At 45.5% G+C, this 20,363-nt stretch overlaps 1 protein-coding gene across 1 annotated transcript in view; it reads right to left on the bottom strand.

Moving 5' to 3' along the window:
• Positions 1 to 20,363, bottom strand: part of LOC115099561 (ankyrin repeat domain-containing protein 26-like) — a 462,251-nt gene that overhangs the window by 23,358 nt on the left and 418,530 nt on the right. Inside the window, 2 exon segments of the mRNA XM_029617295.1 lie at positions 3,112 to 3,358; positions 7,205 to 7,440. Coding sequence (XP_029473155.1) covers positions 3,112 to 3,358; positions 7,205 to 7,440 — 483 coding nt within the window.

Raw genomic sequence — 20,363 nt, 5'->3', positions numbered from 1 at the left:
CAGACCTTACCTGTCAAAGTACCAAACAGATCTGACTAACCAGGACAAATGTCAAAAGTGTCAAGTAATGAAAGGCAATCCCTATATGAAATCGCTAGCCCAAAAAATCCTGAGTAGAGTGTTAAGCTAGGCCTGAAGTTCACCCATGCTCCATCTTATCAAGGTTAGGTCTATCCATTCTGTCCACAGGATAGCTCAGGTGAGCAGGGAAGCACTTTGGTCAACACAATGAAATATGAAAAGCTAAAGACAGTACTGGCCAGAATTTGGTAAAAAACAGGGAAAAGGCAATATACCGAACTTTGCAGGTATACCCAACATACACCATGAATGCCCTAGCATTTCTCCCTTCCTCATTGCTGACATTCTGACTGACGTCATAAGGAGGCAGACTACAGGGCTGCAGTGATAAGAAAAAACCTCTAAGCTGTATTTATCAACCCCAATCAAACAACTCACTGCTGATTCCAGTAGGGAGTTACCTCCGCCCCCACCCCACCCCCAGGTAGACCTCTCAGCATGATAGAATACCAAAACAGAGAGTGAACCTTCTACGGAAGAAATCCAGAACTCTCCACCAAGAGACAGAAAGCAGAGTTGCCGCAAGTGCAATCCCATGTAGAAGCAGGATTTTTTTTTATTGACCTGGCAATCCGAAAGGATCAGTTTGATCTTGCAACAGAGTACCCAACAACCTGGCCAAGGCCATGATTATGTATAATTTCCCCAAGGAATCATACAGTCCAGTAAGTTGAACAACAGTTGCATGAACCAGGCCCTCCTTGCTCAGAAACAGGAGTATTCCTAAAAGGGGAAACTATTGCTCACAAGCCACTATAACAAAAGTGTAACACCTCTATTGCGGGGTCCTTCATCCCCTAATTCACGCAGCCATGGATTTAGCGAGAAGTTGAAAGGCATACTTGCCAACTGGGATGCAAATGGACCAGAACCCTCCTCCCTGCGAGAATAACTGACAAGAGCAGTTATTTGTGAGAACTGCACATTGTGCTCAGCACGTATCAAAAAGATTACTCTCACATGGGAGAAACCCTGTATCTTTGCTGGGGAGCTGTACAGAAGTGAAGAGCCCGGGTATGAAAGGGGAGACTGAATCTGGAATAATACCCTCTCAAAATAGATCTGTTGTGCCTTAGGATGACACAGGAAAGAGCATTAATGCCCAACTTGCTCTCGGATCATGGTGAACAGAGAGTGACCGCTAATCAGAGGTAATGAAATCCCTTTTTTGGGAAACGGAGAACGAGGATCACTCCTTGTAGGAGTGGACAACCTGACATTCAAGGGGGAACCGCTGGAAATGCAAGTCATATCTCCTCTTTCCGAAGGGACAGGAAAGCAATGGGAATTGGGGCCTCCTGATTCCAAAAATCCTTCCTACTCTCCAGGGGACAGTGGGTTACTGTTGTTGATCGCTGAGATTCATAAGTGACCAAATCGGCCAGAGGTGGCCACCCAGTGAAATGGTCCAATGTCTTCTTTTCAAACCTTTTTTCCAAATCATCAAGACTGTGGAGACTTACTTAAACGTACACCACTGTTTCAAGATAAGTGTTTTTCATAAGTTGTTTTTTCACTTCAAGTTCACTTTAATATTGAAAAATTAAATTTAAATTTAAAGGCGGTTGGAGGTATAAACTCGATGATTAAATTAATATTCAGGCATATGGAAGTTGCAGAAAAAGTGCAGCATTTAGCTTGTTGCTATGAAGGTTATGCCTTCTCCACAAATATTTTTTAAGAAATATTCCTAGTTCATATATATATTTTGTATTTATGAGGGAAGGTATTTGTTTCTTGACCACAAAGGAATCTAACACCTCCAGGAGCACTGTCTTCAAATTTGTCTTCTTACCACTAAACCTTTTTTTTTTTTTTTTAAACTATCAGACTGCAGGTTTGCAACTCTATCATCTGCTGGAGACAGAGAAATACTGAGGGGCTGCAGGTGGCACGCTCGGTTATGTTGCAGTGCCTCAAAGTTCTGTTCTCTGCTCCATCTGCTGGTAGGGATGCATAAACCCACTTGTCTGGATTGTTCTGGGGTGTGAACAGGAAATGCAGATTTTTTTCTTCTTAGATTAAAACTGGGAATTTATTGAATTTAAAATTTTATCAAAAGGAAGGTCTATGCGCTACTTTACAAAATTTTTAAGTGTGCATTTTTGCTACAAATTATTTCCTCATTCATATACTTGGTATATCACAGACTATTAAAAAGTAGCAGGGGATTCACAAGTATAGCCAGAGCATTCTAGTGTTTTTCAGCAACATTCAAATGGAATTCTATATAGCTTTCTACTTTAAAAAATTCAAGAACATTTTCTTTATAATGCAAAGTACTCTACTATTAAAATCACCTGGAAAGAAAAATTACTATATATTTTTCTAAATAATTGACAATATATTTTTTCTAAATATATTGTCAATTAGCTAAGTGCCCAACGTCTAAAATTATATTTTAATGTTTACATCACTAAAGCTCAATCTTTAAATGAGGAACAAACTATTCAAGTATGACATAATTTGAATGTGAAAATCACGCAGAAAAACAAATGATATGATCAATAAGGAAGCAGTTTATTCCACTATAATTCTATTATGGTTCTTCTTTAATGTTGAACAATGTCACACTTTATATGAATAAAGAATGGTAAAGGATCCTCAATGAACTCAAAAGGCAGTTTTTTCCACTTGCATATAAATATGCATACTTATTTTGAAATTAAAATTTATTCTCTGCCTCATATTTTTTCCCATGTAAGTTTTATTTTACTTATGGCTAATTCTTAATCATTAACTACTGTGTTATAACTTGGATACTTGTGCAAGTAAAATAAATGTACAAACATTGGGTCTATGAATCAACCTGCATCATGTGTTAATGCGTGTTAGCAGCATTAACCCCTATTACAAATAATGGAGGCTATGATAAACAGCATGTTACCATGCATCGTGGATCGATAAACAGACCCCATTATTAGCAAATCACATCAGATTAAAATAAAACTGATGCTAACCTTTTTGACTTTGATGTTTTTTAGAAATAAACAATATGAAGTCTGACAACATACATTTAAAATTGCTTACCTTTGCCAGATAGGCCTCCACTCTGTTAGCTGAAGATAATGCACTTCCTACCGGATTCAGAAAGCCTCCTCCAAGTCCAAGATTTCTATTTAGTGCTAAATTACTACCAAGGTTTCCAAGCTGATTTGAATCCAGAACAGGGCTTGCAGTAAGGCTTCCATTTACAATACTATTTGCGATCAACGACTTGCTCCTTTGGTGCTCGTTGAGAAGTTTAGCATTGGCCTCTGATAGCCTCTCGTTTGCCCTGAAGAAATGTGAAAAGTATTCATTTCAACATTTTCCACTGTAGTATAGAATATCCGCATACAAACAGAGGAGTCCATGTTTAGTGTCATTTAGCTGGATAACCTGTAAGTTATCCAGTTAAATGCAGCATTTTGAATATTTCCACTATTTATCCAGCTAAACCTTAACCAGGTTAAGACATTATCTGGCTAAATTTTAGCCAGATAGCATAAAGGTGTTCTGGGGATATTCCAGGGTAAAGTTTGAAGGATAACTTATCTGGTTAACTCTAGTTATGTCATAGAGTAGTTCTAAAGTTAGCCAGATAAATTTATCCTCATAATCAAAAAAACTGAGCACTGAAGGGCTGATGTGCACAGAGCAGGAGAGAGAGCTTGGGGTGATAGTGTCTAACGATCTGAAGTCGGCAAAACAATGTGACAAGGTGATAGCTAAAGCCAGGAGAATGCTGGGCTGCATAGAGAGAGGAATATCTAGCAAGAGAAAGGAAGTGATGATCCCCTTGGTACAGGGCCTTGGTGAGGCCTCACCTGGAGGACTGTGTTCAGTTCTGGAGACCGTATCTTCAAATGGACAGGGACAGGATGGAGGCGGTCCAGAGAAGGGCAACCAAAAAGGTGGATGGTCTACATAAAATGATTTATGAGGAGAGATTGAAGAACCTAAATATGTATACCCTGGAGGAGGAGAGGAGGAGCAGGGGTGATATGATACAGACTTTCAGATACTTGAAAGGTTTTAATGATCCATGGTCAACAACAAACCTTTTACGTTGGAAAAAAATCAGTAGAACTAGGGGCCATGATCTGAAGCTCCAGGGAGGAAGACTCAGAACCAATGTCAGGAAGTATTTCTTCACGGAAATGGTGGTGGATGCCTGGAATGCTCTTCCGGAGGAAGGGGTGAAGACTAAAACTGTGAAGGATTTCAAAGGGGCATGGATAAACACTGTGGATCCATAAAGGCTAGAGGATGGGAATGAAAAGTAGAGCCATGGGGGTGGCTTGCTGGAATGTTGGCTACTACCTGGTGATTATTACCCTTACTCAAAAAGCCTTCGCAGGGTTAATGCAACCCCATTACTCTCTGCTTCAACGGCAAGGGGAAATGTAGAAAAGAGGATTTGCATTCAGATAACAACCAACAAGGACTGAACTTCACAATCTGGGTAAATAAATAAGCGTGAGGGTAGCTTGCTTATTACGGCGATTACTATCCTAAACCTATTAAGCATGATACATCACTTTGAAAGCATATACAGTGTTGCTCTCTGCTTCAACGGTAGGGGGGAATGTGGAAAACAGGATTTACATTCAGACAACATCCAACAAGGCATCCATCTGTGCAGTCTGGGTAAACAAGCATCGGGGTAACTTGCTTGATGCGGCGGTTACTACCTTTAACCATTAAGCCTTATGTTCACCTTTGATGCAACTCCAACATTACCCCCTGCATCAATGACAGGGGATGGCAGGAAATTTGAATCAAACAATTACCCACAAGGGCCCTGAACTTGGTGGTTGATGAAACAGATAAGTATGGGAAAATAAGTGTGGAAGCTTGCTTGGCAGACTAGATGGGCCGATTGGTCTTTTTCTGCCGTCATTCTAGTTTCTATGTTAATATGGCAATTAAAGCCTCATAAATTGAAATAGCCATAAAATGTGATAGCCAACTTTTTTATCATGCGACTAATTTCCCTCTTGATAAAATTAATAAAAGAGTCAGCTATCACAACCAAGACTCGTATGTATTTTACGTTTTATAATGTCTTTTTTTAAGCGGAAACCTTAACTTTTATTTTTTATTTCAGATAGTTTCATTACAATATTCTGTTGCTTGAGCCCGAGAAAGGAAAACTTCCGAAACACAAATTGTGTCAGGCAGCGCACTTTTCCTAAAAGTGGTTTAAAAACATAGACCACATATAAATGAACTTAAACTTCACCCATAATTCATATGAAGTCTCTATAAGTGCAATTATACGAGTTCCCTATAGATAAACTTATCTACCTAATTTTAAGACAGTTCAGTCTATTCAATGGTGCAGCTGCACTTTTGAATATCCTGTCACAGTTAGCTGGATAAGTTAATTCAACTCACTTTGCAAGCTGATCAATGGTTGAATAATACACTACAATTGCTTATAGTCTAATGACTGGCTCAGAGGAGACATTTCATGGCACCTAATGCACTCGTGAGAAAGTTTTCGACTTATGGCACTTAGATTTACTAAGGCTTTTCTCTCATTCTTTGTTTATGGGAAAAGTGCTTCGTAAATGAGGCCTTAATGAATTAACAACAAACTATCCAACTCTAGATGGTATGCTTACTACACTAAACTCTATAAACATCTGCTGATCCAGGTAAGTGGACAGCTACCAATGACTCAAGACATATCTGTTTTGAATCAGACTCTGCCTCTAAGGATAGTGCCGAGGAAATGGTGTTGGCCAGTGATAAGCAGAACATGTTAAAAAGCCTACAAAAAGAAAAGAGAATCTAGAAAAAGGACCCATTCGGTCTGCTAGTTATTTCTGTCCACATTGCTACAGATATATCCCAGCTGCCAGTCAGAGCTTGATCACTTGTAAAATCTCTCTCCTTATCCAGCCTTCTTCATTTTGGGCAGAGAAGCATACAAGATCCCTCAATAAGTTCATACTCAGCAGCCCTCCCTTCTTATGTCTAACCACACATCTTTGCAATAATCAAAAGATATACCAATATTTTTGTGGCTGTTGCCTGAACATCTAGCCTCCTATGCCCCATGTGTTGTCTTCCAGACAGACCTGGTTATGTGTCTGCATTTCTGCTAGGACTTCTAGTTCTTACTATAAAATAGCAACTGGAAAACATCAACTAGTTAATTCTATTTTTGCAGTTTGTCAAACACATCAGGCTGCATCATGGTTGTTTGCATTTCCATTAGGGCTACTAACATTTCATATTACTCACATTGCCATTCATTTTGGCAGCCGCAATACATATTGTTTAACCCTTTGAGAAGAGCAATTCAAAACACATGCATGTTGCAAGGTCAGGTTTCTGCTATCTTTTCACTGTTCACATCTAAGGATCCTATGTGTTTAAACCATGCCCTCTTAATTCATACCCTCCTAAAGTCTGTTGATGTTTTAGCCTCCACCAACTACTCTGATGTTACTCCCAAATCTGCTCACACAGAGTGTCATATGTCCCCTTATTCTAAAACTTCCTTGCCATGGCTGGAGATCTCTGAAAATACTGCTCTATAAAAGATCCATTACTTTCATCCATGGCAATTAAGATTTTGATTTCAAGAGTAATGAGTATAGTTTGTATTACTTCTACAAAGTATAGGAAAAAAAAGGATAAACGGGTGTATAGCCAAGAGGTGCCACAGCCTGTTTGGTTGCCTCAGTTCTTGCTAGAGAGTGTGGTCTCAGAGGTTACACCTTCATTTAAAAAACGTTTAACAACTGAAATATGTTACAACCTTCAACACTATTTAATGTTCTCCAAGGATAGTCAGTTCATTATTTCACTGTTCAAGCTGGATCAAGCATTGTATACATCCTTCTCTTTCTAGAACTATGTACCACAGGAATCAAGACTTAGGCCTAATTCAGGTGAGGCTAAAGAAAAGCTTTTCCCATTACATTTGCCATTCTTTAAATACATTATAGTACTGTGCATTTCATTTTGTTTATAAATGTGCTTTTTACTGTTTGGATGGTACCGTAAAATACATACAAATTTAAACTAGATAAAATAGTACTTACATTTATGATACAAGTACAAACAAAATATTCACAAAATGAAAGCAAATCTGACAAAAGAATATATCAATATTTTGACTTACCTATCCAACTTGTTTGCCAAGGATTTTCTAAGTTTTAATTCTTCTGAGTAAAGATCTCTGTATCTTCCCAATTCTGTCTGACTTGACTCTTTCTGAGAGAGACTGTCCTGCTGCACACATTTTATTCTACTCAGCTCTGATTCCAAATCTTGGATTCGGTGCTCCAGTTGGTTTCTTAGTGAAGCATCATTATTGGCTTTTATTTGTTCCAATGCCTCTTGAGAAGCTGCTTGTGTCTAAAACAAATCATCATACATTAATAAACTGAATTCCAAAAACAGGAATTTTGTTGTACTTTTCCATTCTTCTCACACAGTATACACCAAGGATTATGGTGACATGAGACCAAAGCTCCTCCCCCATCCAGGGTGCCAGGTTTTTCCACCTATTTACTAGAGATGTGAATCGGAACTGAAATCCGAACCGATTCTGGTTCCGATTCACATCTATAGCAGATGTGAATCGGAACTGAAATCCGAACCGATTCTGGTTCCGATTCACATCTCTACTATTTACTCCACCACATCTGGCCAGTGATATCTGTTTAATCAGGACTTCCTACCCAGCTGAAAGTACTTTGTTAGCAATGAGGTCTGAAAAAGACCCCAAAAGAATAAAATACATTATCACAATAAAATACCTACTCATGCAATTGAGGTCATCAAACTGTAGTGGTTGATATAATAAAAAAAAATCATATTTGTAATACAGGAGAGATGGTGCAGACTGTGCAAAAGCTAATTTAACAGTACTGGAGGGCAAGACAAATTGTCTATTCCTATTCCATTTCACTCTTGCCCACCCTACACCAAGGGACTCACAAAAGCAGACCTTGAAGAGATTGTGTTGATCACAGCTAGAAAACCATTCTTTCAAACTTAGCATCCTCAGATGACCACTTATTTTGTAATATTTAGAAAAGATAAGGATGAAACTCCAAGCTTCAGCTTTGCATATCCCTTCTGTCTATGTGCCTTTTCTGCAAAAAAGAGCTAGTCCTGTAGGAGATGTAATCAATGAAGGAACAGGCTTACTAGATTTTTTTATATGCCTCTGAAATACCACTTCACATCCATTGATGAACTGATGGCTTTAAGGCTAGAAATTGTTTTTTGCTTGTTCTATAAAGCAGAGTTGCTTACCTGTAGCAGGTGTTCTCCCAGGACAGCAGGATGTTAGCCCTCATATGTGGGTGAGATCATCAGGCTGGAGCCCAATCACGGAATACTTTTGTCAAAGTTTCTAGAACTTTGACTGGCACACTGAGCATGCCCAGCATGTCACCAACCCTGCATCCAGCAGGGGTCCCCCTTCAGTCTCGTTTGTAGCAAAAGTATGAGCGAAAAATAAAATAATAAAACGTAAGCAAACCCAACTCCACAGGGTGGCAGGCGGGTTTCGTGAGGACTAACATCCTGCTGTCCTGGGAGAACACCTGTTACAGGTAAGCAACTCTGCTTTCTCCCAGGTCAAGCAGGATGGTAGTCCTCTCATGTGGGTGAATAGCGAGCTACAGGATGCCCAAATAGAATGAACCAAAAACATCCAATGACATGCAACAGGCACAACAACTGGGGTGGTTTTGGGTAGGAGGGCAGCCTGAGTTTCTCAGTGGGTCGCAGGAAGGAAGTTGGGTTACTAAACAGGAAATAAATTACACAGGATAGACTGGCCAAAGATGGAACCCTGCTTGCCAGCCTTGTCGAGACAATAATGAGCTGCAAATGCATGGAGATAGCTCCATGTGGCAGCTTTGCAGATGTCAGCAAGAGGTACAGAAAAGAAAATTATTCCTTACCTGCTAATTTTCGTTCCTGTAGTACCATGGATCATTCCAGACGGTGGGTTATGTCCCCCGTCCAGCAGATGGAGTCAGAACAAAAAATTCCCAGGGGAGGTCCCTTATAGCCACGCCTCCCCTGGCTCAATCCTCAGTAACAGACTATCAAAGCCAATAGAGAAGAGATAATACAAACAGAGGGATCAAGTGAACCAAACAAAAAGCCAACTGGCTAAAAATTGGAAACTAGTTTGTAACTAAAAAACCGTAAAACTTGCAAACAGTATTGAGATAAAAGTACAGTCTGAAGTACCAAAAATATAGAAAAGACTGAAACTAGAGACAGGTAAGCAGGGATGACCCCAATAACACGAAACCCCCAAAATAAGGGAGGGTGTCTGGAATGATCCATGGTACTACAGGAACGAAAATTAGCAGGTAAGGAATAATTTTCTTTTCCCTGTACGTACCAGGATCATTCCAGACGGTGGGATGTACCAAAGCTTTCCCATCATGGGTGGGCCGTGGACAGCCCTGCCCGAAGAACCCTGTCTCCCAGTTGTCCGAGAGAGGAAGCTCGGACGTCCAGACGATAATGTCTGGTAAAAGTGTGAATTGACTTCCAAGTGGCCGCTCTACAGATCTCCTGAATAGGTACAGAAGAACTCTCAGCCCAGGAGGTCGCTTGGCCTCGTAGAGAGTGAGCCTTAATCACCAACGGCGGAGACTTACCTACTCCAAGATATGCCGCTATGATCGCTCCCTTTAACCAGCGAGCAATGGACTGCTTCGAAGCCATACATCCCTTCCGAGGTCCCGACCAAAGAACAAATAAATGATCTGAGAGCCGGAACTCATTGGTTATCTCCAGATAGTGCAATAGGACTCGCTTTACATCCAGCTTGCGAAGATCAGCCGGTTCTGAGGAAGAAAAGGAAGGAAGGTCCACCGACTGATTGAGATGGAAACTGGAGACCACCTTAGGCAAGAAGGAAGGAACAGTACGCAAGGAAACCCCATCAGGCGAAAAACGAAGATATGGCTCTCGGCAGGAGAGAGCCTGCAACTCCGAAATTCGTCGTGCAGAACTAATTGCCACCAGGAAAACTGTCTTAGGAGTGACATCCTTAAGGGTAGCCAAACGCAAAGGTTCAAAGGGAGAGGAGCAGAGAGCTCGAAGCACCAGGTTCAAATTCCACGAAGGACAAGGTGATCGGATTGGAGGCTTCAAGTGCTTGACCCCTCTAAGGAAGCGCATAATATCTGGATGAGAAGACAGAAGACTGCCGTCTGTCCCCTGAAGAAAAGCCGCCAAGGCCGCCACCTGAACCCGGAGAGAATTATAGGCTAGCCCGAGATCCAATCCCGCCTGCAAGAAGGAAAGAATCTGTACAACTGAAGCCTGTGGAGCCTGAATGTGCTTGGAGACACACCATTCTTCGAAGACTTTCCATACCCGGACATAGGTAACCGACGTGGAAGTCTTTCGTGCCCGTAACATAGTGGAAATAACTGGTTCAGGGTAATCGCAACGTCTTAACCTGCGCCTCTCAAAAGCCAGGCCGCAAGACAGAAGCGATCTGCCTCTGGAAAAAATATTGGACCCTGACGAAGTAACCGCGGGAGGTGCCCCAGTCGAAGAGGATTCTCCATCGCCAACTGGAGGAGATCCGTGAACCACGGGCGTCGAGGCCATTCCGGTGCAACGAGTATCACTGGACCCTGATGAGCTTCTATTCTTCGAATGACCTTTCCCACCAGAGGCCACGGTGGAAAGACATACAGAAGGGACTGTCGAGGCCAAGGGAGTACCAGTGCATCGACTCCTTCTGCACAGTGCTCCCTTCTTCGGCTGAAGAAGCGAGCTGCCTTTGCATTCCTGGCCGTTGCCATGAGGTCCAGGCGAGGAACTCCCCAGCGTTCGATGATCAGAGCCATCGCTTCCTCCGAGAGTTCCCATTCTCCCGGATCCAGGTGTTGTCGGCTGAGAAAATCCGCCTGTACGTTTTCGACGCCTGCTATATGGGAGGCTGCTAGATGGAGAAGATGACGCTCCGCCCAATCCATTAGTCGGTCGATCTCTAATGACACCAACCGACTCCTTGTGCCTCCTTGACGGTTGATGTACGCTACCGTGGTAGCGTTGTCCGATAGAACTCGAACCGCTCTGAGACGTAGAAGGTGTAGGAAACCCCGCAGGGCAAGACGAGCTGCTCTTGCCTCTAAACGGTTTATGGGCCAAGACGATTGTTCCTTCGACCACTTTCCCTGTATCGCACTGTCCTGACAGACCGCACCCCAGCCCGAGAGACTGGCATCTGTGGTCACTATGATCCAGTCTGGAGAATGCAGGGAAACACCTTGAGCTAGATTCAAGGGGTCCATCCACCACACAAGACTGCGTCTTGCAAAGTCTGGAATTGGAAGGATCACCTGGTATTCCCGGGACACTGGCTTCCAACGGGAAAGCAATGCCCTCTGAAGTGGTCGTAGATGAGCAAACGCCCATGGCACTAGGTCGATGGTGGAGGCCATGGTTCCTAGAACCTGAAGATAGTCCCACGCCCTCGGGAACTCGAGAGCCAAGAACCTGATGATCTGCTCGCGCAGAGCCTGCGCCCTCTCTTGGGTGAGGAACACCATGGCAGCTCTTGTGTCGAAGTGGGCACCCAGAAAGTTCAAAGTCTGAGAAGGTTGAAGCTTGCTTTTTGTAAAATTGACTATCCACCCCAGGGTCTGGAGAAGCTGAATTACCCTGTCGACCGCCTGAATTCCCTGTGACTGTGATTTCGCCCTGATGAGCCAATCGTCCAGGTAAGGGTGTACCAGAATTCCTTCCCTCCTGAGCGCCGCTGCAACTACGATCATTATCTTTGTGAAAACTCGAGGTGCCGTGGCTAGGCCAAAAGGTAAAGCCCGGAACTGAAAATGCTGGTCTAAAATCTTGAAGCGAAGATAACGTTGATGGGAAGGAAGAATCGGAATATGTAGGTATGCCTCCGTCAGATCCAAGGAGGCCAAGAATTCTCCCGGATGTACAGCCGCCAAGACCGAACGCAGAGTCTCCATGCGAAATCGAGGAACGCGGAGGGAGTTGTTGACTGTTTTGAGATCCAAGATTGGACGAAACGTACCTTCCTTCTTGGGCACTATGAAATAGATGGAATAGTGACCCCGTCCTAGTTCGGAGACCGGAACCGGCACAATTGCCCCCAAGGCAAGTAGACGATTTAAGGTCTGTCGAACTGCCTGGCGTTTGAGAAGAGATCCGCAAGGTGAGAAGAGGAATCTGTTTGGTGGAGCGCGTACAAAATCTAACGCGTAGCCATGTCTTAGAATACTTAGAACCCATTGGTCTGAGGTTATTTGGACCCACGCCTTGTAGAAGAGCTCAAGTCGACCCCCCAGCCGGGGAATCGACTCGTGGGTCTGCCTGGCATCATTGAGACGACTTAGTCGAGGTGCCCGCACCTTGACCATCCTTACCGGGTCGACGGCCTCGAAAGGACCGATTCCAAGTGTGTGAACGAGATGAAGGAGGTCGAGGTGGTTGTTGTCTGGTGGGACGCCCTCTGCGTTGATTACGATATCGGCCTCTGTTAGTATTAAAAGACCTGTACGAGCGTGGCCGATCTTCTGGTAACTTGTGAACTGTATTCTCATTAAGGGATTTAATAATCTGATCCAGGTCCTCACCAAACAGGTACTTGCCCTTAAAGGGAAGAGACCCAAGACGCGTCTTGGATGAAGCATCCGCGGACCAATTCCTTAACCAAAGGAGGCGGCGCGCCGACACCACTGCAACCATGGCTCTAGCTTGAACCCTAATAAGGTCATAGAGAGCATCAGCCCCATAAGCTACTACTGCCTCCAATCTTTCAGCCTGTTGAGCCTCAGAATCTGGAAGAGCCTGTGAAGTAAGCAGCTGTTGCACCCATCGGAGCCCTGCCCGCTGTGCTAACGAACTACAAATAGCAGCTCGCATACCCAGAGCTGAAACCTCGAAAACTCTCTTCAGGAAGACTTCCAATTTCCTATCCTGAATATCTTTCAATGCTGTTCCGCCAGTGACAGGAATGGTGGTGTGTTTAGTCACAGCAGAAACAGCCGAATCCACAGCAGGAACCTTAAGAAGTTCCAAAAAATCCGCTGGCAAAGGATATAATTTGTCCATAGCTCTACCAACCCTAAGGTTAGCCTCAGGAGTGTCCCATTCTCTGGAAATTAGCTGTAGAATAGAATGATGCGTAGGAAAAGCCTTTGCTAGTGGACGAAGACCTGCTAAAAGAGGATCCCCCTTTTTAATATTAGGATCTGGAGCCACTGGATCCGGAGGAGGGTCAATATCCATCTCCTGTAGGATGTGTGGTATAAGTTCCTCTAGCTCTCCAGCTTGAAAAATTCTGAGAACCCTGGGATCATCTCCCTCGACATGAGCCACCAGGGAAGGATCATCAGAGAGTGGATCCAGAGAGGGATCTCCACCCCCTACTGGCTGCGGAGCTGCTGGAGTGGGCAGGGAACACCCAGAAATTCCTGGGCGTCCCTTCGGAGGAGAGGTGTCACCTTGGGGAAAGAGACTTCCCAGGGAAGGTATCGTACAAGGCAGCTTAGCTGGAGGAGGACCCCCTCCCCCCAGAAAGCTGTCTCTGCTGCATACAAATGCTCTGTGCATTAGAACTACAAACTCAGGAGAGAAAAAATCATGAGAAGATGTCCCAGGCCGAGACACAGGCTGAACTCCGGCAGCAGAGATAGGCAGGGAAGTAGAAAATTGAGCGTCTGTATTCTCCTCAGAGAAACCGTCGTTTGTAGCTGAGGACAAAATGGCCGCCGTTGCCGCGGACGACGGAAACGGAGCGCGTCTCTTTCGTTCCCCCCGGTCCTGAAGACGCTCGACCTCCCTCGCAGGAGGGCTGTCTTCCCCTTCTGAAGACATACTGACAGAAAATTTTATTTTTTTTTTTCGGTCGGAGCAGGTAAGAAACTGAAACCTGACAGGAGGGAGGAGGAGGGGCAGCACACGCGCGCGAAAAAATTTAAGCAGTCAAACTTTACAGAGAGACTGAAGGTCCGGCCCGGTTACCCACCCACCGACCCGAGAAAACCGTCGAGGAATGTGACCTCTCGACGGCAGGCGGCCCCGGGGAATATTACGTCGCGGGGCCGCGGGTCGGGAAGAAAAAATTTCAGACTGCCGTCCACCTCAAGGGTGGGGCGGGTACAAGCGGCTTCGGGCAAAAGGGGAGGGATCGGCACCACCGATGTGCTCCCTCGGACCTAAAAGCCCCTAGTAGTTCTTTCTTTCCTCAAATAAATGACGCCCTAAAACAAAAAATTAAACACTTACCTCCAACCCTGTGATAAAAAAGGGAAGAGGTAGGAAAGAAAGAAATAAGACAGAAATACAGCCTGTCAGCAAGAAAAATTGTTCTCTGAGGAACAAAAAGAAATTGCTTTATCTAAAACTAAATAGTTAAAATAAATTTAGTAGAAAGCAACTTGATCCCTCACAGCAAAATAAAATAAATTAGAAAACCCTAAGGCTTGATGCTGGGGACCGCAGTGTCCCCTGCTCAACATCTGCTGGAGTCAGAACTATACTGAGGATTGAGCCAGGGGAGGCGTGGCTATAAGGGACCTCCCCTGGGAATTTTTTGTTCTGACTCCATCTGCTGGACGGGGGACATAACCCACCGTCTGGAATGATCCTGGTACGTACAGGGAACGGAGGTATGCTACTGACGTTGCCATGGCTCTTACTGAATGTGTTTTTACGTGTCCCTGTAGCACAGAGCTTTCCAAACTTTTCATGTTAGTGACACACTTTTTAGACAAACATAATTTCGTGACACAGTAATTCAGTCTACCAGCAAACCAGAAGTTAAAGGTTAAACGAACAAAATGTATTTCAACAATTTATGTATGTTTCCTTAAATATATACATAAAATGTTTCACAACACAACCTCTCATAATAAATATTTGCAGGCTTCCACTTCCTCCATGCTGATCTCGTACATTGTGAGATCGGCATAGAGAGTGCTACTCTTGCACATTCCCAAAGATTACATGTGCCAATCAATAAAAAGTATTTTTTTTTTTTTTTACGTTTGCTGTCTGATCTTAGTTTTCTAATCGGTTGGTCACAAGCTTTTTTTTCCACCTTTCCTTTCTTGTTTTTTTTGCAAATTCCTTTTACAGGGTCTTTTTTTCTATTTCTTTTCTCTCCATCTGTCTTCTTCCCTCAAACACACAATCAGGTTCTCATTCTCACATGCTATCTCACACATTCTCACACACACAGGCTCTCACTCACATGCAATCTCACACATCCACAGCTCTCACTCTCACATGCCTCTCTCTCATACATACATATTGTCTCTCTCGTGCACATGCTGTCTCACTCTCCCACACACAGGCTCTCTCACTCCTACATGCTCTCTTGCTCAAGCACAGGCTCTCACTGGCACATGCTGTCCCTCTGCACGGGTTGCCGAAGGATGGGCTCTTCAGAGGCCCTGATCTTCCCTGGCCGTGACATGGGATCTGCAGCGGCCCTGCTATCGGGTTTTCTCTTCTCGGGCTGCCGCGACGTGGGATCTGCAGCAGCCCTGCTATCGGGTTTCCTCCTCTTCTCGGGCCGTCGCGACGTGGGATCCGCAACGGCCCATTAATGCTGCTATTCTTCTGTACGCAGCAGATGCTCCTCCTCCTTCCTGCCCACGCAGCTCCGGCAATGTTTTTCTTCCGGGGCTGCACAGGCAGGAAGGAGGAGGAGTAGTGAACGTGACCCTCTTCTTCGGGCCGTGGTGATGTAAGCTCCACCACTGCCCGCCGATCTTCCTGCTATAGTTCCCTGCTTCTGCCGGCCCTGTGGACCGGGCGACACACCTCCACACTACAGGCGACACACTAATGTGTCCCGACACACACTTTGGAAAGCTCTGCTGTAGCAGAAGGCCTGTTTGTTGGTAGCAGAAAGAAATGCAATCCACCAGCCAGATGGATAGGGTCTGCTTGCCAACCGGAGCTCTCAATTTGGTTTTATCGAAGGAGACAAACAGTTGGGTGGACTTCCTATGGGCTGCAGTGCAGTCCAAATAGAAGGCAAGCGCACGTTTACAGTCCAAGGAATGCAGAGCCCGCTCACCTGGTTGTGAGGTCTTGGAAAAAAGGTGGGAAGTATTATCGACTGATTTAAGTGGAAATCAAAAACTACCTTTGGTAAGAATTTAGGGTGAGTGTGGAATACCACACAATCATGAAGAAATTTGGTATACGGTGGGTATTTTACCAGCGCCTTTAGTTCACTGGCTCTGCGAGCTGATGTTATAGCAACTAGAAAGATCACTTTCCAAGTGAGACGTCGAAGCTCGCAGGGGCTCGAACGGAGGTCGCAAGAACCATGCTAGCACAACATTAAGGTCCCATGCTGGAACCGGAGGGCGCAGTGGAGGCTTCAGTTGTAGTAAGCCTCTCATAAAGCGCCCTACAAGGGATTGTGCCGAGATCGGGGCATCTCCTACACCTTTGTGGTAAGCGGCTATGGCGCTGACATGCACTCGGATGGAGGAAGTTTGTAGGCCAGACTCCGAGAGGTGCCAGAGATAGTCCAGGAACCTTGTTGTGGGGAAGGAAAAGGGATTTCTTTTGTGGTGCACCATGAGGAGAATCTTTTCCATTTGGAACAATTAGATCTTCTAGTAGAAGGCTTTCGTGAAGCTACGAGGACCTGGGACACATTATCAGAAAGGTTAAGGGATTGTAGTATTAACCTTTCAACATCCAAGCTGTCAGAGACAGGGAGTGAAGGTTTGGATGACGCAACAGTCTGTTGTTCTGCGATATCAGAGTTGGATCTGTGCCCAGGCGAATTGGTTGCTGGACTGAGAGGTCGCGTAGGATGGGAAACCAAGCCTGATGCGGCCAGTGAGGGGCTATGAGGATCATTGTGCCCCCGTCCTGCCGTAACTTCATGAGAGTCTTGCTGATGAGTGGAAATGGAGGGTAGGCATATAGGAGACCCGTTGACCACGAGTGGGCGAAGGCATCGCATGGCGATGTGTTGTGGCTGCAGTGTAGAGAGCAGAAATTGTCCACTTTGCGGTTGTGAATTGACGCGAAGAGGTCTATGTGTGGGCGGCCCCACTGGTGAAAAATTGTTTGCTACAGTGGGATTTAGGGACCATTCGTGGGGATGAAAGGTCCGGCTAAGGTTGTCCGCCATCACATTGTCCATGCCTGCCAGGTAGGTCACTCTCAGTAGCATGGAATGGGAGAGAGCCCAGGCCCAGATCTGCGCCGCCTCTTGGCATAGCAGGTAAGAGCCTGTGCCCCCTTGTTTGTTGAGGTACCACATTGCTACCTGGTTGTCTGTCTGAATTAGGATTACCTTGTTGGAGAGGCAATCCGAAAAAGTGAAGAGGGCATATCGAATTGCCTGGAGCTCCAGAAAATGTATCTGGTGCTTTGCTTCCTGTGTGGTCCAGGTTCCCTTGGTTTGGAGATTGTTGACATGGGCTCCCCAAATCAGGTTGGATGTATCTGTTGTTAGAGTAATTTGAGGTTGTGGAGGTTGGAAGGCTAGTCCTATCTGAAGATTGGACTCCTGTATCCACCAAGCTAGTGAGAGATGAAGCTGGTTGGTGACGTGGACAATGTGGGACATGTGTTGATTTGACTAGGACCACTGGGACTTTAAAGTCCATTGTGTTACTCTCATTGTTAGTCGAGCCATGTGACCTAACAAGGTTAGTAGATGACGAGCTGTAGTTATTTGGCGAGTCTGCACTGCTTTGGCCAAGGTTGATAATGTGCGTGCTCGGTCCTTTGACAGAAACGCTTTGGCCTGGATAGTGTCTAGATCTGCTCCTATGAATGAAAGAGTGCGTGATGGAGATAGATGTGACTTGGGATAGTTTATTAGAAAACCCAAGGATTGTAGTAGGTTGATGGTGAAATGGAGGGAGTGAAGCACTTCCTGTTGGGATAGGCCTCTGAGGAGCCAGTTGTCTAGATACGAATAGACATGGATGTTTTGTCGCAGGTGAGCTGTGTCTATTGTGAGGCATTTCGTGAATACACGGGGTGCTGATGCTAGGCCGAATGGCAGCACTCTGTATTGGAAATGATTGTGGCCTACTACAAACCTGAGGTATTTTCGATGAGGAGGGTATATGGCAATGTGGGCATAAGCCTCCTGAAGATCTAGAGAGCAGAGCCAATCTCCCCGTTGCAGTAGAGGGAGCATGGTGCCCAAGGTTACCATTCTGAACTTTTCTTTGTGGAGATGTTTGTTTAGGGCGCTAAAGTCCAGAATAGCACGAATGCCACCTGATTTCTTTGGAATTAGAAAATACCAAGAGTATAACCCTTGACCCCATTGCAGCCGAGGTACTGGTTCGACGGCATTGGACTCCAGGAGGGTCGAGAGCTCTGTCTCGAGAAGTGAAGTGTGTTTGGTTAGACCCCATGCTGGACAAAGGGAAAGGTTTGGTGGTAGGGTGAGGAAGTTCAGATGGTAACTGTGGGTGACCACAGAAAGGATCCATTGGTCTGTTGTAATTGTGTGCCATATGTTGGCAAAGTGGCACAAGCGGCCTCCTACTGGAATGGGTGGGGGTTGATTTCTGCCCTCTAGTACGGAGTCAAAACCCCGATGTTGGACCAATCTGCGGGGCTGGTTGGGGTTTTGGGGCCCTGGGTTGTCGAGGCTGACCTCTTTGGGGAGGTCTAGCTGTTGAATATGGGATGGAGGTGGATAATACCTATGTGGCTTATAGGATATCCTCCTAGGATCCCGCTGAAAAGGCCTCTTGGTGGATGGGAAGTCCGAGGGGAGAGTGGACAGCTGGCGCAAGGTGTCATGATGATCTTTTAATTGCGCTACTGTTTCTTGAGTTTTGTCGCCAAATAAATTGTCCCCTGTACATGGAAGGTCTGCCAACCTTTCTTGGACTTCCTGGTGTAGGTCAGAGGGCTTGAGCCATGCCCAGCGTCTGGCGCTTATGCCTGCTGCCGATACTCTTGAGGCAGTTTCAAAGATGTCATATGCTGCCCTGACTTCATGCTTTCTAGCATTGAGTCCTTTCTGAAGGATTGTGGTGAGCCCTTCCTGATATTCATCTGGTAGGGTTTCAGAGAATTCTTGGACTTTCTTCCACAGATTTCTTGAGTACTGAGTCATGTATAGCTGATAAGCCGCTATACATGCGATCAGCATAGAACCGTAGAAGACTCTTCATCTGAAGGCGTCCAAGGATTTCTGTTCTTTACCTGGAGGGGCCGAAGAATGAGGCTGGGATCTCTTGGCTTTCTTTTGGGCAGACTCAACGACCACAGATTGATGGAGTAGTTGGCTTTTTTGAAATCCCGGAGCTGACTGGACCAGATAGGTGGCATCAGTTTTTCTGTTCACTGGTGGACTGTGCCAGGGTGTTCCCAGGTGTGTTGTAACAAATCAAGGAGCACTTCATGTACTGGAACTGCCATTACCTCCTTAGGGAAATCCACAAATTGTAGTACCTCAAGCATCTTATGCCTGGCAGCCTCCTCCGTTTCCAGTTTAAAAGGGATGGCTTCAGACATCTCCTTAATAAAGTTTGCAAATGTGAGGTCTTCAGGAGGGGAGCAGCGGCATTCTTCTAGGGGTGAAGGCTCTGATAGGAGTTCATCCGAGTCCTGAGTGTCAGAAGAATCATCACTCCAGGGGCCATGTGGTGTGTCTCCAGCACCATGTGGCTCTTCAGATGGAGGTACAGTTCCAAATCCAGCCGGATGTGGTGGTGGCACCGATGGGAAAGGTGGAGGCACCGATGCAGGCCCAAGGACGGTGATGGCATCAATGGAATCGGTGCTTTCGATGGACATCGGGGAGGCAACAGACCCGATGGTCCTGGAACTGGCTCCAGCAACGGTAAAATTTGTTCCTCATCCTCCCGGAAGGCTGGTGTTGGTAGCACGGCCACCGGGAATGGAGGCTCGGAAGGGTCCACATGTATCAGTGGAGTCTTGGCTCCCAGCACCGGTGCCGGTGGGGAATGCCTCGGTGTCCCGGGTCCAGAGGGGGATGGGGCCCCTTCTCGGCCGGTGGCTCTGTCGATACCAATGTCGATGGCTTTCCGGTGGCAGCATCAGAAGAAGGCTCACGCCGATGGTGGTGACTGTGTTTTTCTCAATGCTCGGTCCGGTCCTTCTCCAGGACTGAAGAAGATGTCGATGCCTTCGAACGTGAAGAAGCTGGTGAAGGGCGGTCACTGGTGTCTTGATGGCGCTGAGACTTCGATGGCGACGGAGTCGTTGAAGAGGAAGGCTTCCGTCTTGGCGTAGCGTTGGCTGTTGTAGACGGAGACTTTCGCTTAAAAAGGTGCTCCATCTTC

This window comes from Rhinatrema bivittatum, chromosome 9 (genome assembly GCF_901001135.1).
Source record: "Rhinatrema bivittatum chromosome 9, aRhiBiv1.1, whole genome shotgun sequence".
NCBI lineage: Eukaryota > Metazoa > Chordata > Amphibia > Gymnophiona > Rhinatrematidae > Rhinatrema > Rhinatrema bivittatum.
The sequence above is the reverse complement of the archived record's forward strand: the minus strand, read 5'-3'. Positions and strand labels throughout refer to the sequence as shown.